Source organism: Bubalus kerabau, chromosome 10 (assembly GCF_029407905.1).
Source record: "Bubalus kerabau isolate K-KA32 ecotype Philippines breed swamp buffalo chromosome 10, PCC_UOA_SB_1v2, whole genome shotgun sequence".
Taxonomy (NCBI): domain Eukaryota; kingdom Metazoa; phylum Chordata; class Mammalia; order Artiodactyla; family Bovidae; genus Bubalus; species Bubalus kerabau.
In genome coordinates this window covers 41823531-41838349 of record NC_073633.1, presented here as the reverse complement: position 1 = coordinate 41838349, position 14819 = coordinate 41823531, and the positions used below count along the sequence as shown (strand labels likewise).

Genomic DNA, 14819 nt, shown 5'->3' with positions numbered 1-14819 from the left:
AGGGCAATAAATTCTTAGCTATGATACCAAAAGCTTGAGCAAGAAAAGAAAACATTTATTGTACACACAAATTTTTAAATTTAGTGCATTAAGCAATACTTGACAGTGAAAAAATACAACCTACAGAATGGGGAAAGATACTTGCAAATTCTGTATCTGATAAGGGCTGCCTGCTGCTGCTGCTGCTGCTAAGTCGCTTCAGTCATGTCCAACTCTGTGCGACCCCATAGACGGCAGCCCACCAGGCTCCTCTGTCCACGGGATTCTCTAGGCAAGAAAACTGGAGTGGGTTGCCATTTCCTTCTATGATAAGGGCCTAGTAACCAGGATGGCATCACTGACTCGATGGACGTGAGTCTGAGTGAACTCTGGGAGTTGGTCATGGACAGGGAGGCCTGGCGTGCTGCGATTCATGGGGTCACAAAGAGTTGGACACGACTGAGCGACTGAACTGAATTGAACTGAACCAGAATACATAAAGAACTCTTAAAACTTAACAAAAAGACAAATAACCCAATTTAGAAAATAGGCAAAGCATATGAACAAAAATTTCTCCAGCAAGGATTTGAAAAGATTCTAAACATTATTAGTCAACAGGAAAATGCTAATCAAAACCACAATGAGATACTTCACAGTCACCAGGATAGTTATTATGGAAAAATAATAAGTGTTGGCAAGGATATGGAGAAAATGGAACTCTCATACATTGCTTGGGGGAAAGTAAAATGATGCAGCTGCTCTGGAAAACAGTTTGGTGGTTTCTCAAAAAGTTAAACATAAAATTACCATATGACTCAGCAATTCCACTCCTAGGTATGTATCCAAAAGAACTGAAAATAGATACTGAAATATTTGTACATGAATGTTCATAGTAGTATTATTCATAACAGCAAAAAGATGTCAAAACAGATCAATAGGTAAACAAAATGTGATGTATATCCTTGCCAACACTTATTATTCATCCATAAAAAGGAATGAAGTACTGACACATGCTACATGAATGAACTTCAAAAATATGCTAAGTGAAAGAAGTCAGGCACAAAAGACTATATATTTATGATTCCATTTATATATAATGCCCAGAATTAGGCAAATCTATAAAGACACAAAGTAAGTTAGTGGTTTCCTAAGGCTAGGAGGCAAAAGAGAGAACTGAGTACCAGTAAGTACATGGTTTTTTCCTGGGGTGATGAAAATGTTCTGAAATTAACTGTGGCAGTGGCTATACAACTTTCATTTCAGTTCAGTTCGGTCGCTCAGTCATGTCCGACTCTTTGCGACCCCATGAACTGCAACACGCCAGGTATCACCAACTCCCGGAGTCCACCCAAACTCATGTCCATTGAGTCAGTGATGCCATCTAACCATCTCATCCTCTGTCATGCCCTTCTCCTCCCGCCCTCAATCTTTCCCAGCATCAGGGTCTTTTCAAATGCGTCAGCTCTTTGCATCAGGTGGCCAAAATATTGGAGTTTCAGCTTCAACATCAGTCCTTCCAATGAACACTCAGGACTGATCTCCTTTAGGATGGACTGGTTGGATCTCCTTGCAGTCCAAGGGACTCTTCAAGAGTTTTCTCCAACAGCACACAGTTCAAAAGCATCAATTCTTCTGTGCTCAGCTTTCTTTATCAATATATTAAAAAAAAAATCACTGAATCACTTTCAACCACTTTCAATGGGTGGATTCTATGGTGTGTAAAAATATATCTGAATAAAGTTATTTTTAAAAGTTAATATCTGAGGTGCTGGAAAACTGGACAGCTACATGCAAAAGAAAAAAATTAGAACGTTTTCTTAAAAAACAAAAACAAAAAAAAAACAACTCAAAATGGATTAAAGACATAAATATAAGACCAGAAACCATAAAACTCCTAGAGGAAAACATAAGCAGAATACTCTTTGAGATAAATTATAGCAATATTTGTTTGGATCTGTCTCCTAAAGCAAAGGAAATGAGAGCAAAAATAAACAAATGGAACCTAATTAAACTTAAAAGCTTTTAAAGAGTAAAGGAAACCATTGACAAAACAAAAAGACGACCTACTGAATGGGAGAAAATATTTGCAAATGATAAAACTGTTAAGGGGTTAATCTAAAAAATATATAAACAGCTCATACAACTCACTATCAAAAAAACAAAACCTGATTGAAAAATGGGCAGAAGACCTGGATAGACATTTTTCCAAAGAAGAAATGCAGATGACCTATAGGCACATGAAAAGATGCTCAATATTACTAATCATTATGGAAATCAAATCAAAACCACAATGAGGTATTATTACATCACAGAATGGCTATCATCAAAGAGAACACAAAGAACAAATGGAGGAAAATTAATTGGCGCAGCCAGTGTGGAAAACAGTTAAGAGGTTTCTCAAGTGCTTGCTTCGGCAGCACATATACTAAAATTGGAACGATACAGAGAAGATTAGCATGGCCCCTGCGCAAGGATGACACGCAAATTCGTTCCATATTTTTGATTCATTTTGATATTTGGCAAAACTAATACAATTTACTGTAAAGTTTAAAAATAAAATAAAATTAAAAAAAAAAAAAAGAGGTTTCTCAAAAAACTAAAAACAGAATCACCATATGACCCAGCAATTCCACTCCTGGGTATATATTTAACAAAAACAACAAAGAACTAATTCAACAAGATACACACACTCCCATGTTCATAGCAGCATTATTTACAATTACCAAGATATGCAATGAATGGATAAAGATGTGGCATGTACACACACACACAAAAGAACACTACTCAGACATAAAAAAGAATGAAACGTTGCCGTTTGCAACAACATGGGTGAATCTGCAGGGGATAATGCTAAGAAAGGGGATTCCCATGTGGCACTAGTGGTAAAGAACCTGCCTGCCAATGAAGGAGACCTAAGAGATATGGGTTCAATCCCAGGGTGGGGAAGATCCTCTGGAGGAGGAAATGGCACTCCAGTATTCTTGCCTCGAGTATCCCAAGGACAGAGGAGCCTGGAGGGCTGCAGTCCTCTGAGTCGCAAAGAGTCGGACACGACTGACAACATAGCAGCACATGCTAAGTGAAGGAAGTCTGACACAGAAGAACAAATACTGTATGATATCACTGATATGAAATCTAAAAATACAACAAACTAATGAATATAACAACAAAAACAAAAAAACAGATCCACAGACACTGAGAACAAACTAGTGGTTACCAGTGGGGAGAGGCATTATGGAGGTAGGGAATTAAGAGGTGCAAACTACTGTGTATAGAATAAGCTACAAGGATATAGTGTACAGCACGGAATATAGCCAATATTTTACAATAACTAACAATATAAATTGGGAAGAGTATAACAAGGCTGTACACTGTCACCCTGCTTATTTAACTTCTATACACAGTACATCATATGAAATGCTGGAAGAATCACAAGCTGGAATCAAGATTGCAAGGAGAAATATCAGCAACCTCTGATATGCAGATGATACCACTCTAATGGCAGAAAGTGAAGAGGAGCTGAAGAGCCTCTTGATGAGGGAGAAAGAAGAGATTGAAAAAGCTGGCTTAAAATGCAACATTCAAAAAACTAAGCTCATGGCATTCAGTCCCATCACTTCATGCCAAACAGGAGGGGAAAAGTAGAAGCAATGACAGATTTATTTTCTTGGGCTCCAAAATCACTGCAGATGGTGACTGCAGCCATGAAATTAAAAGACGCTTGCTCCTGGGAAGGAAAGCTATAACAAAGCTAGGCAGCATACTAAAAAGCAGATACATCACTTTGCTGACAAAGGTCCATATAGTCAAAGCTATGATTTTTCCAGTATTAATGTACAGATGTTAAGAGTTGGACCATAAAGAAGACTGAGTGCTAAAGAATAAATGCTTTTGAATTGTGGTGCTGGAGAAGACTCTTGAGAGTCCCTGGGACTGCAAGGAGATCAAAGCAGTCAACCCTAAAGGAAATGAACCCTGAATATTCATAAGAAGGACTGATGCTGAAGCTGAAGCTCCAATACTATGTCTATTTAACGTGAATAGCCAACTCACTGGAAAAGACCCTGATGTGGGAAATACTGAGGAGGAAAGAGGTGGAGAGGGTACATGATCGGAGCTCACAAAGACTCAGACACAACTTGGCAACTGAACAACAATAAACAATATAAATGGAATATAACCTTTAAAAACTGTGAATCACTATACATGTTACTTATATAATATTGTATATCAACTATACCTCAATTTAAAATAAGTTTATATTTATATTATGTTCTTACATGTATCATCTCACTCTGAACTTACAACAATCCCTCAAGGGGAGGCTGAGGCAGGAGGAGGGTCAGATCACCTGGTTAGTGAGTTGGACTTGAGCCTAGACTTTCTGACAGAAAATATCAGTGCTCTTTACACAACCATGTTACCTTTATGCAGTAAGCTTGAATAAGTAAGTAAATAAATAATAAAAAAGGGAAAGCTCTAGAATAGGGGAAGAACCTAACAATCAAAACCAACACTTTGGGAATTCCCCAGTGGTCCTGTGGTTAGGACTGAGCCTCCACTGTGGTGGGCATGGTTTGGATCCCTGGTCAGGGAATTATGATCCCGCATGCGACTTCACTTTCACGAATTGGAGAAGGAAATGGCAACCCACTCCAGTACTCTTGCCTGGAGAATCCCAGGGATGGGGGAGCCTGGTTGGCTTCCATCTATGGGGTCGCACAGAGTCAGACACGACTGAAGTGACTTAGCAGCAGCAGCAGCATGCTGCGCAAAGCAGTCAAAGACAAAAAAACAAAACAAACAAAACCACCCCCCAAACAAATAACAACCCCCCCCAAAAAAAACACCACCAAAAAGGATGCCTCATTACTGGTGCCGCCACTTCATCTCACATTAGGAGGCTAGTGATGTTTACACAAAAGTTGGAGTTACCATGTACTGCCCTGCAGCTAAACAAATGAACTACAAACCCCTAAATTTCTGAGAATGGCTCTGAACTTCTGTCTTAATTCTCCTCACTGCAAACATTCTTTAACTGCCTCATTCATATAAGGTAAAAAACATAAAAACCAACCTTGAGATAAGCCACCCACTACTCTAGAGCTACTTGGTGATTCTGCCATAGGGCCCTACTGGCCGTGGTTGAGAACCTTTTGCTATGCTCTCCACAGTTCAGAAATACAAATTTTCGAAGTCATTCTTAACCATCTGGCAACTCTGGTACTGTTTCTTAAGTCCTGTTTGTTCCAATACAGGTAACCGTGGAAGCATCCACACTCAAAACAAACGTCTATGACTTGCTGCTGACTGAAAGCCAAACATTCTTGTCTCGGATAACTGAGCAGACTTAACATGGTCTCCAGAAGGGACAACCAGGCTCCCAGATGAAATGGGACTACTTGCTGCCAAAGAAAACGCTTCTATGTTTCTTTCACATGATCAGGTAGGGACAGAATAGTCCTAGTTCTGAGGACTATTTCCTGAGATGAAAGCCAAGTTTATTTTCACCTTGAAATTCTTTTAGGAGATAAGGAAAGACTTTTGTCATTTACACATGTAATCCTAAATACTGAAACACCTTTGTATACCAAAAAGCAATTTAACATTAGAGTTTGAAAAAAAAAAAAAAAAAAAAAAACCACGCTAGAAGGATAGTCAGATTCCTAACTCATACATAATGAGAATTTCAAGTCATTTTTTTTGGATGGGGGGTGCTGTGCTGCATGCCTTGCTTCCACAACCAGGTATTGAACCTGTGCCCTTAGCAGTGAAAGGGTGGAGTCCTAACCCCTGAACCGCGGGGGAATTCCCAAAATTTTAAGTCTCAAACCCTAGGAAGACAGGGCTCCAAATGCAAACTTTGGAAAATTACTCTATTAATGTATCATTAAGGAACTACTACTTTACCTTTTTTTCAACACCTCCCTCTTCTCTATGCGGTTGAACAGTTCTTGTTCTCTCTCCTTTTCTGTCATCTGTTCCAGACGGGCCCTGTCTTCCTCATCTCCCATGAGGTCTTCTCCGTAGCCATCATGGAATTCCTCATCTTCTGAGGAAGAGTCTGAATCTGAACTGGAGGAGGAGCTGTTGCTGTCAGAATCTGACACCTCACCTGTAGCACAGGCCCAAACACAAGATTAGGTGATGCTGCAGAAGACATGTGTTGATAATCATTCCTCCTCAGCTCTCCTAGGTGAAGTGGAACATGTTCGTCTCACTTCCCTGGTGAAAATTCTTGGTCTGCCTTTGGCAAACACAAACACAAGTTACAGAATCTTAGGCTAGATTAAGAAATCACCAGCATGATTTCTTAAATTGGATTTTTGTATTTTCAAAAAAATTACAGACCAAAGAAAAAAGTTGCAAGAATACCCATTGTTAACATCACCAACTTACTTTCTGTCTACATATATAAAACAACGTACACATTTTTATCATTTATTTTGCTGAACTGAGAGTAAGCTGCAGAGATTGTGACTTTTCACCCTTAAGTAATTCTTGTAAAAAGGAGAGTCTCTTATATAACCAAATACACAATGATCAAACTCAGGAAATTGAAGAAACAGCATTATCTGACATACAGTCATATGCATGTATTTTTCTTGCTTCATTCAGATTCTAAACAGATACTGAAAAGATTAGAGAGCCTTGCAATAAAGGCAGAGACCATACTGTAAATCAGGTATCTTTCCCCCGATTTCTGATTCTGCAGCTTCTACCATGTAAGAGTTCACTCCCAGGTCTGACTTGACTCACCTTCCTCAGGAGCTGAGCTCTCCGCTGAACTGTCTTTGTCCGAACTGCCTGAGGAAGCAGTTTTATTTGCCTGTTTCTTCATGGTTCCTTTCTTCTCTATTTTTCTGGCTTTTCCTTTCTTCTTATTTTTATTGCTCCCAAAAGTCCACTACAAGGAAAAAAGAAAAAGGAAAATTGAAACAGGAATTTTATTGAGAAAAGTTGTAAGATTTGAGAGTTAAGAATTTCCGATGTTCATCAAAATAATTTCAAGAGTCTCTACTGCTTTGAATCTAAAACAAATACACTTTTATATGAAGAAAGATAATGATTTGAAATTTTACTTAAAACTTCGTAACTTTTGGTTTATAATTTCTTAAAGACAGTAGATAATTGATATAATAAATAAAAATTAATAACTTCTTATCAATAGAAAAGCAAGTATGTCAACTTAATGGCAAGTCAACTGAGTTAACTAAAACTCGGTACAGAAAACAGCTTCTAATGTTTCCTGTGGCAGAGAGGTCAGTAATTGCTAGAGGTTGGTATGTTTGGGTTTCAGTACACAGGGCATAGCTTACTTAGTTCTGGAGTGGGTCCCAGGAAGGCAGGGGGAATAAAGCACGTTAGCAAGACAGAACTTCAGAAAACACAGGGAGAAAAGGGTTAAGGCCACTGTCTGGCATGGACGGTAGCACTGGTACTAACTCCAAGGGGGCAGAAAGCATATAATAGATCATTGAAAAATATACATGTGTGTGTATCTTTTTAAAAAAATCTGCATGTATTACACTACAACTCAGTGCTTAAATTGGATCATAAATAGGAGATCCCATACATCTAAATACAAGGAACCTGCGATTTGTATTATCAAAGTAACAGGCTGGCAATACACAATCACTCCAAGGCCAAAAAAAATCATCTTCATCAAGCTCTTTAATTATAAGGCTGAAAGACCATAAAATCATTATTAAAATTTAGAGAGACTATTTAGTTACATTAAACTATACCTCCTTTGATATTGTAACTTATCAGTTTAGGAGAATGATTTTAGGTGAAGAGTACTTTACTTGGAAAAACTTCATTTTATGTACTCTGAAAATAGTATTTATAACCATCATAGACCTACTGTATAGCACAGAGAACTATATTCAACATCTTATAATAATCTATACTGGAAAAGAATCTAAAAAAGAATATATAGATATAGATATATCTGAATAACCTTGTTATACTCCTTAAAGTAATACGACACTGTAAATCAACTATACTTCAATAAAAAATTTTAAAAACCCAGTAAAGCAAACTCAGACAATACTAAATAAATGAACAAACAACCGTGGAGGGGGAGGATAAAAAATAACATTCATCTTTCCAACATCATAGACTGAATTATAAATCTGGTATTGACATAAAATTTCTATATCTAATATTTTTTAAAAGCACCAAGTCTTTGTTCCTTCTATAATATGATCATTATAGAACCTATCTAACAATAGCCAAGATCAGAAGTAAATTTACTTCGGAGTTTTTTAGGAGGTGTGGGTGGCAGGATAGTTCTGATGAGGTTTCCATCTTAGAAATGCTCCAGATGAGCTATTTTTAAGAACCACAGTCTGTTAATTTACCTTGATAAAATACTGTGAAAGGGTGCTACTTTAATCTTCTAATTTTTCATTTTAATTTACTCAGTTATTTTAAGTGCTACTTTATTTTTGTACTCAGGAGCTAAGAAGAAGGCACAAGTGAAAAGAAAACAGCTACATGTTCTAGATGATACCTTAAGTGAATAAATGACATATTAAGTAAAACATCATTTATATATTAAGTTATATATAGTTAAGGCAACTCTGTAAGTGAATTTACTTCTCAAACTTTTAATATTTCAACACTTAGTTACCATTTAGAAACAAATTCCAATGCTTTTAATGGCTATGTTTCAACCATTTCAAATTTTTAATCATTCAAGGATAATACTTTCTAGGTCATTTTGAAAGAATCCAAGAGGCCACAGTGATCAGGTTCTTAGTTAACTGAGCTAAAATATATTAACTTCCTATGCTGATAACAGAGATATTACACTTGTTTCAAGAAATATCCCAAAAAAAAAAAAAAAAAAAAAGAAATATCCCAACTATGCACATGATAGTCAATAAATATTGATCATGAAAATGAGCATAACCCATCTCTTCTAAACAGGGTGTCTTTTCAGACTTTGTACAGAAATCCCTTCTTTGTATAAAGAGGTCCCTTTATACTTCTACCTGAAGGTAATATGGAAAGGCTCAGAACATAAAGGCTGAGCTTACCGGGGTCACATGTATCAAGATGGGCTAGGGTCTACTTCTACTCATAGCTTAGTGTTACTCATCTGCAACAGAGTCAAATTCTGAAATTCTGGGTGAGGGCAAGGGGGGAGTGTGTAAGAGCAAAAAGGGCTTAAATGCAAGGCCACACAGGTGAACTCAATTCAGGAGGTGCCAGAAAGCTATGTGTGGAGAAAGCAATGGCACCCCACTCCAGTACTCTTGCCTGGAAAATCCCACGGACGGAGGAGCCTGGTAGGCTGCAGTCCATGGGGTCGAGAAGAGTTGGACACAACTGAGCAACTTCACTTTCACTTTTCACTTTCATGAACTAGAGAAGGAAATGGCAACCCACTCCAGTGTTCTTGCCTGGAGAATCCCAGGGACAGCGGAGCCTGGTAGGCTGCCATCTATGGGGTCGCACAGAGTCGGACACGACTAAAGCGACTTAGCAGCAGCAGCAAGCTATGTGTCTTCCTTTTCCACTGTCTATCTGCTTCAATCTGCCACTGCCTAAGCTTAGCAACTGTCATCTACAGCTTATGATGCTTAACGGGGGAGACGGAAGAAAGGTAAGCGTTAAAATAGAAAAAAATAAAATGTTTCAATTTAACAGGGGTTTTCCTGGCTGAGCTGGTAAAGAATCCGCCTGCAATACACGAGACCTGGGTTTGATCCCTGGGTTGGGAAGATCCCCTGGAGAAGGGAAAGGCTACCCACTCCAGTATTCTGCCCTGGAGATTTCCATCGACTGTACAGTCCATGGGGTCACAAAGAGCTGGACACAACTAAGTAACGTTCACTTTCACTTTTCCTGCTGAACCTAGGTATGGGAAGGGAACCTTGTTTTCTTCCAACAATTTTCAAAAGAAATGAGATCACAAAGCTGCCTCACCTCCCATGATGCTGACTCAATACAGTCTGTCATGCCAATGGCAAACAGCCCAACTCACTATATATGACAGGCTTTCAGGGAAATTTTAATAATGTAGGTAACTTTAGTTTAAAAAATAAAACTTCTTATAAATACATCTTTAATAATAATAATATGTGTTCATTATATGAAGCTTTGGGAAAAAATAGTATTTTTAAAGCTAAGAAAAAAAAAATCTAAAAAAAAAATCTGTATTTCTACCACTTAAAGGTAAATAATCACTTAAAATATGGGACCCAGTCTCATTATTCCTATTTACTCTAGAGAAATAGACTCAAATTGGTCCTGATAATCTCCCAAAAGATTTTTTTCCCCTGGAGAACAGGTCATATTTGTAATATTTTACATTTATTCCTATAATCCAGAGGTTTCTGAGTGTTTTCTTGGTCTAAATACATCCAAGTACATATTTTAAATATTTGCCCAGTACCTCTCCTTTCAAGATCTAATAATTAGGTTCTAACAGAACCTAATAAACCATAAAGGAGATGGTCAAGAATTGTGGCAGGCAAAATCAATGTAGAAATAATCTTAACCCAGCCATTAGCCCCGGAGAAGGCAATGGCAACCCACTCCAGTACTCTTGCCTGGAAAATCCCATGGACAGAGAAGCCTGGTTGGCTGCAGTCCATGAGGTCGTGAAGAGTCGGACACGACTGAGCGACTTCACTTTCATGCATTGGAGAAGGAAATGGCAACCCACTCCAGTGTTCTTGCCTGGAGAATCCCAGGGACGGCGGAGCCTGGTGGGCTGCCGTCTATGGGGTCGCACAGAGTCGGACACGACTGAAGCAACTTAGCAGCAGCAACAGCAGCCATTAGCCCAGAGATTGCTTACCTATTCCTATAAAAGTCTCATTCTGTTGACTCTAAGAAGGAAAACTAATTCTTTCATTGCCAGAGGGTGGTAGTAAAGGGAGTCTAAAGAGTACAGGATAGGATTAAAGAGATACTCTTGGGCTCTCCCCATCCAGGATAGAGTAGAAGAAATGACCTGGCTTTTCTTAATTTGGTTTGGGAACTATGGCTGTAATGAAAGGCAAGCTCTGCGGTGACCTTAAAAGTGCTCTAAAATGCACCACAAAGAAGACAAGAATGAGAAAGCGAGTGCCTGCCGATTTGCATCCGAGTACAGAGCCAGAGCATCCCCTTTGGATAGCTGCTTAAAAACAATCTGGAAAAGGGAAAGGATCAGTGGATCAGTCAGGACTCAAACATACTGACATCCTGCTTTCCCCCGCACTCACATGCAAGCAGGCCCACGCAAAACACCAGGGAAGCATTATGTACATATGCAGCGATGGAAACCTAAAACAGCGACTAGAAGGAAGATGCTTTCTTAAGTAATAAATTAAGAGAAATTAGCACTTTGACTCTCACTCCTGTAACAGATACTCTAATGGATGGCAATTATCTAATAATACAAAGAGGGCTGGGAACTACTACATCACCCTGTGCCAGACTGAGTGTGTAGGGTGTATTATAAGCAGGTCCCTACTCTGGGAAGCAGCTGACCTTCCTGGCACTCAGCTGAAAGACAGGAAGAAACATGGGGTGGGGCGTGGCTGCTTTGGACTTGGGTAGCATTGACATGCTGCATACGCTGAGTATCCTGGAGACAGAAAAGCAAAGAAACTTCAGCGTTTCAGAGAGGTTATCTCTAATGGGCAAGGAAGATCATATTCTAGGTCTCAGGACCCAGAGTAGAAACCACTGCAGTGCAGTTATTCCTGAAATTAATTTAGAGTGAAATGACATACTTTGAGGTAAGTAGGGTTTAAGAAGAATAGCTGGGCTAGTGATAAACTACACTACAGGAATAGAGGTTCAAAGAATTGGAATAAGGCCCAAGCCCTCAATTTGAGACTATTTCCTTATCTGTAAAGAAGGAATAATACTTGACCGAATACCAGGGTAGTGTGAGACTCAAAGGAGACTGAATGAAAGATGTTTAGAGCACATCAGAAACCATGAAGCGCTATATAAATGGAGGGTACTATTTTATGATGGGAAAAGGAAACCAGACATTCTGTGAGCCTCTGTTCTCTAATCTGTAATCAAGGAATCCAAATGATCTCTATGACCCCTTGGAGTTTTAAAGTTGTAGGATTCCATATGAACTGAGTATTATACTAAATGGAAGCATTTGTCAAAAGGGTTCAGTAGTCATTATTCTAGATCTAAACAGTGGCCGATAGAGAGCTGTGTGGAGAGGGCATGGTTCCTGATTCAGGTGGTTTTCTTTCTCCCCTTGAAGATAGAAAAGGATCAGCCAAGCTGAAGAGTAAATGCAAATGTCAGCCTAAAGGACATGAGAAGAGCTAGGTTTTCTTTTTCCTTAAAAAAAATTAATTACTTTGTAATTAATCACAGTACAAAGAACACTACTATACCTTATACTCAAATAATCATGCATATTTAACTGGAAAACACACTCAATCACAAAAATCACAATCACAAGAATCCCTACACTCAACCACAAAAACTTATAATGTGGTTGTGGAGATAAAAAGTGAAACAGAAACGATACCAAAAAACAAAGTAAAATATAATCAATACTCCACTGCACTGTGTGGTAAGTGTCAGAATCTGTTGTACACAGTTTAAGCAAGTGGTCCATGAAAATCACTTTATTTTTCTTGTGATGAGATTTTTTTGGTCTCTAGAAAATGAGGTGCTACAGAATGGTAATCCACATAGCCAAGAACAAAGAAGTATGTTTAAAAAAAAAAAAGGCTTATGAGCAATTCAAACAGCTACTGTTAAATTTAAGCAGAATATTCACACAAACTCCATGGGACCCTGGCTTCCTGACCCCAGAGCAGATCAGATACAGGAAGCCGGAAGCAGAGCCATCGCTAGGAGACGAGACGATGCCACTGCTTACTACAATAGCGGGGAAAGGAAAGGTACCCAAACCAGAGCTACATAGCCTAGTATTCTGGAAGTCATTATTTCACAGTATGAGAACTGCCCTTCATAATCATGACTAAATCAGCTTAAAAAACTATATTTGACAAAACTTATCCAAAAGTTTCAAATATAATAGATTTAAACTTTCAAGACTTTAGTTTTAGTATTGGGATAATTCATCTCCATGGAACATCTTTTTCTACAAGTATTGTGTGTATGAAAACCTTACTAAATGAATATACACACTGAAAAACATTAGCTTGGCAGTGAAAGCCTTTATCGGAGTACGTGCTGATTATGTATTATCTGCATGGTAAGGCAGTAACAAAACTTTGGTCTTGGGTATCTTGGCCAACTTCCTGGAAAAGTTGTTACTAAATGAATTTTAAGTAAAAGTAGTATCCTTTTCAAAATGTCCTATTAAAAATATTGGAGCCAGCAAGCAATAATAAAGTAGTGGAATAGGAAGGAGTACAACTAGATCAACCTGGGAGCACCCAAAAGACTAATGGGATAAAAGGGAAAGAGAAAAAGCTTCAGAAAGAAAGAAAGTAGAAAACAATGGAATGGGGGAAAGCAAGAAGAGACCAGAGTTTTGAAGAGGTGATAAGCTGGAGCATGAAGTTCGTCCAGGAGGGCTGACACAAGTTCTAGGGAAGAAAAACCTGGCGTGACAAGCAGTGAACAACAGGGCTGGGCCAGATGCCTTTATTTCCCAAAAGTGTAGAAAACAGGGATGTACATGAAGCTTTTTTAAATAATCATTCTCAGTCAGGCTGAGGATATTAGGACATAAGTCTGATGTCCCCTTACTTTGTCTAATGTAGTTATATTCTGCTTTGAACAACAACAAAAAAAGGTTTTCTTGGTATCTAACATGATTTTTACTGGTACCAAGTGAAAATCTAGGCTTTCTTCTTATGTCTTATCGAGATGCAGCTATCTGTTTCCACGAGACCCACCGTGTTTCTAAAAAGGACTCTGAACTACCCGATTTAGGACTCTCTTCTTCCTAGTAGACTTTTGTTTCAGCCACTTTTTTTTTTTTAACTTCATCTCATGAATGAGCACTGCTAATTCTCTTCCTTCTAAGCTTGTTATTTTTCTTCCCTGCCACTCCTGTCTGCACCCTTGGTGGTGCTTCTCTTATCAAATGCTTTCAGGGACAAGAAGTGACGGTACCAAAATGCCACAACACAACATTATAAACTACCACTGAGGTGAGTTTTCCAATTTCCCAGTCATGGTCAATGTAAACGTTACAGAAAGAGTTCTACTTCTTATTTTCTCATGTGCCCAAGATATGATTGAGAATAATTCATTCACCAAAAATAATACCAAAGCATATTTTCTTCCATTAAAGTTAGGTATTCCTTCCCCCCCACAGAGACTATAAAAGAAATCTCTACTATTCCCTCCTGAAATGAGCGTTTTCTTTCTTTTTTTTTTTTTTTTGACTGTATCACACAGCTTGTGGGATCTTAGTTCCCTGACCAGGGATCAAACCCATGCCCCAGGGAGCAGAAGCACTGAGTCCTAACTCTGGACCACCAGAGAAGTCCCCGTAATTGAACCTTATACTTAATATCCACTGTACCCACATTTTTTCTGGATAGGAAACTTTCATAACTTCTTTGCATCTCCCTCCCCACTCCTACCAGTTAGCTACATATCTTCTTGTTCTAAAGTCAGTGCGTGTCTCTCCTTAAGACAAACCACCCGTTAACCTAACTCAGTTGTTCCTGACAAATTTTCTGTTCCAGCAAATCTGAGGGGAACAATATACTTCTATCTGTATTTATCATTGCTAATGACAATAAACCATAGAAGAGTCATGTGGGAGGGGAAAAGTGTTGGGATATGTATATGGAGCCATAAATCTGAATTTACCATACTACTGAGTTCTCTAGTGGTTGGTAGGATTTTTTTAAAAAGATTTTAATTGTCGA

At 38.5% G+C, this 14819-nt stretch overlaps 1 protein-coding gene and 1 pseudogene across 1 annotated transcript in view; one reads left to right on the top strand and one right to left on the bottom strand.

Moving 5' to 3' along the window:
* RTF1 (RTF1 homolog, Paf1/RNA polymerase II complex component) overlaps positions 1–14819 on the bottom strand; it is a 47120-nt gene that overhangs the window by 17051 nt on the left and 15250 nt on the right. The window contains exons 3-4 of the mRNA XM_055537434.1: positions 6739–6886; positions 5890–6094 (exon numbers count right to left, since the gene is read on the bottom strand). Of these exons, the coding sequence (XP_055393409.1) occupies positions 5890–6094; positions 6739–6886 (353 nt within the window). The remainder of the gene's footprint in view (positions 1–5889; positions 6095–6738; positions 6887–14819) is intronic.
* LOC129622212 (uncharacterized) lies at positions 2381–2480 on the top strand (annotated as a pseudogene).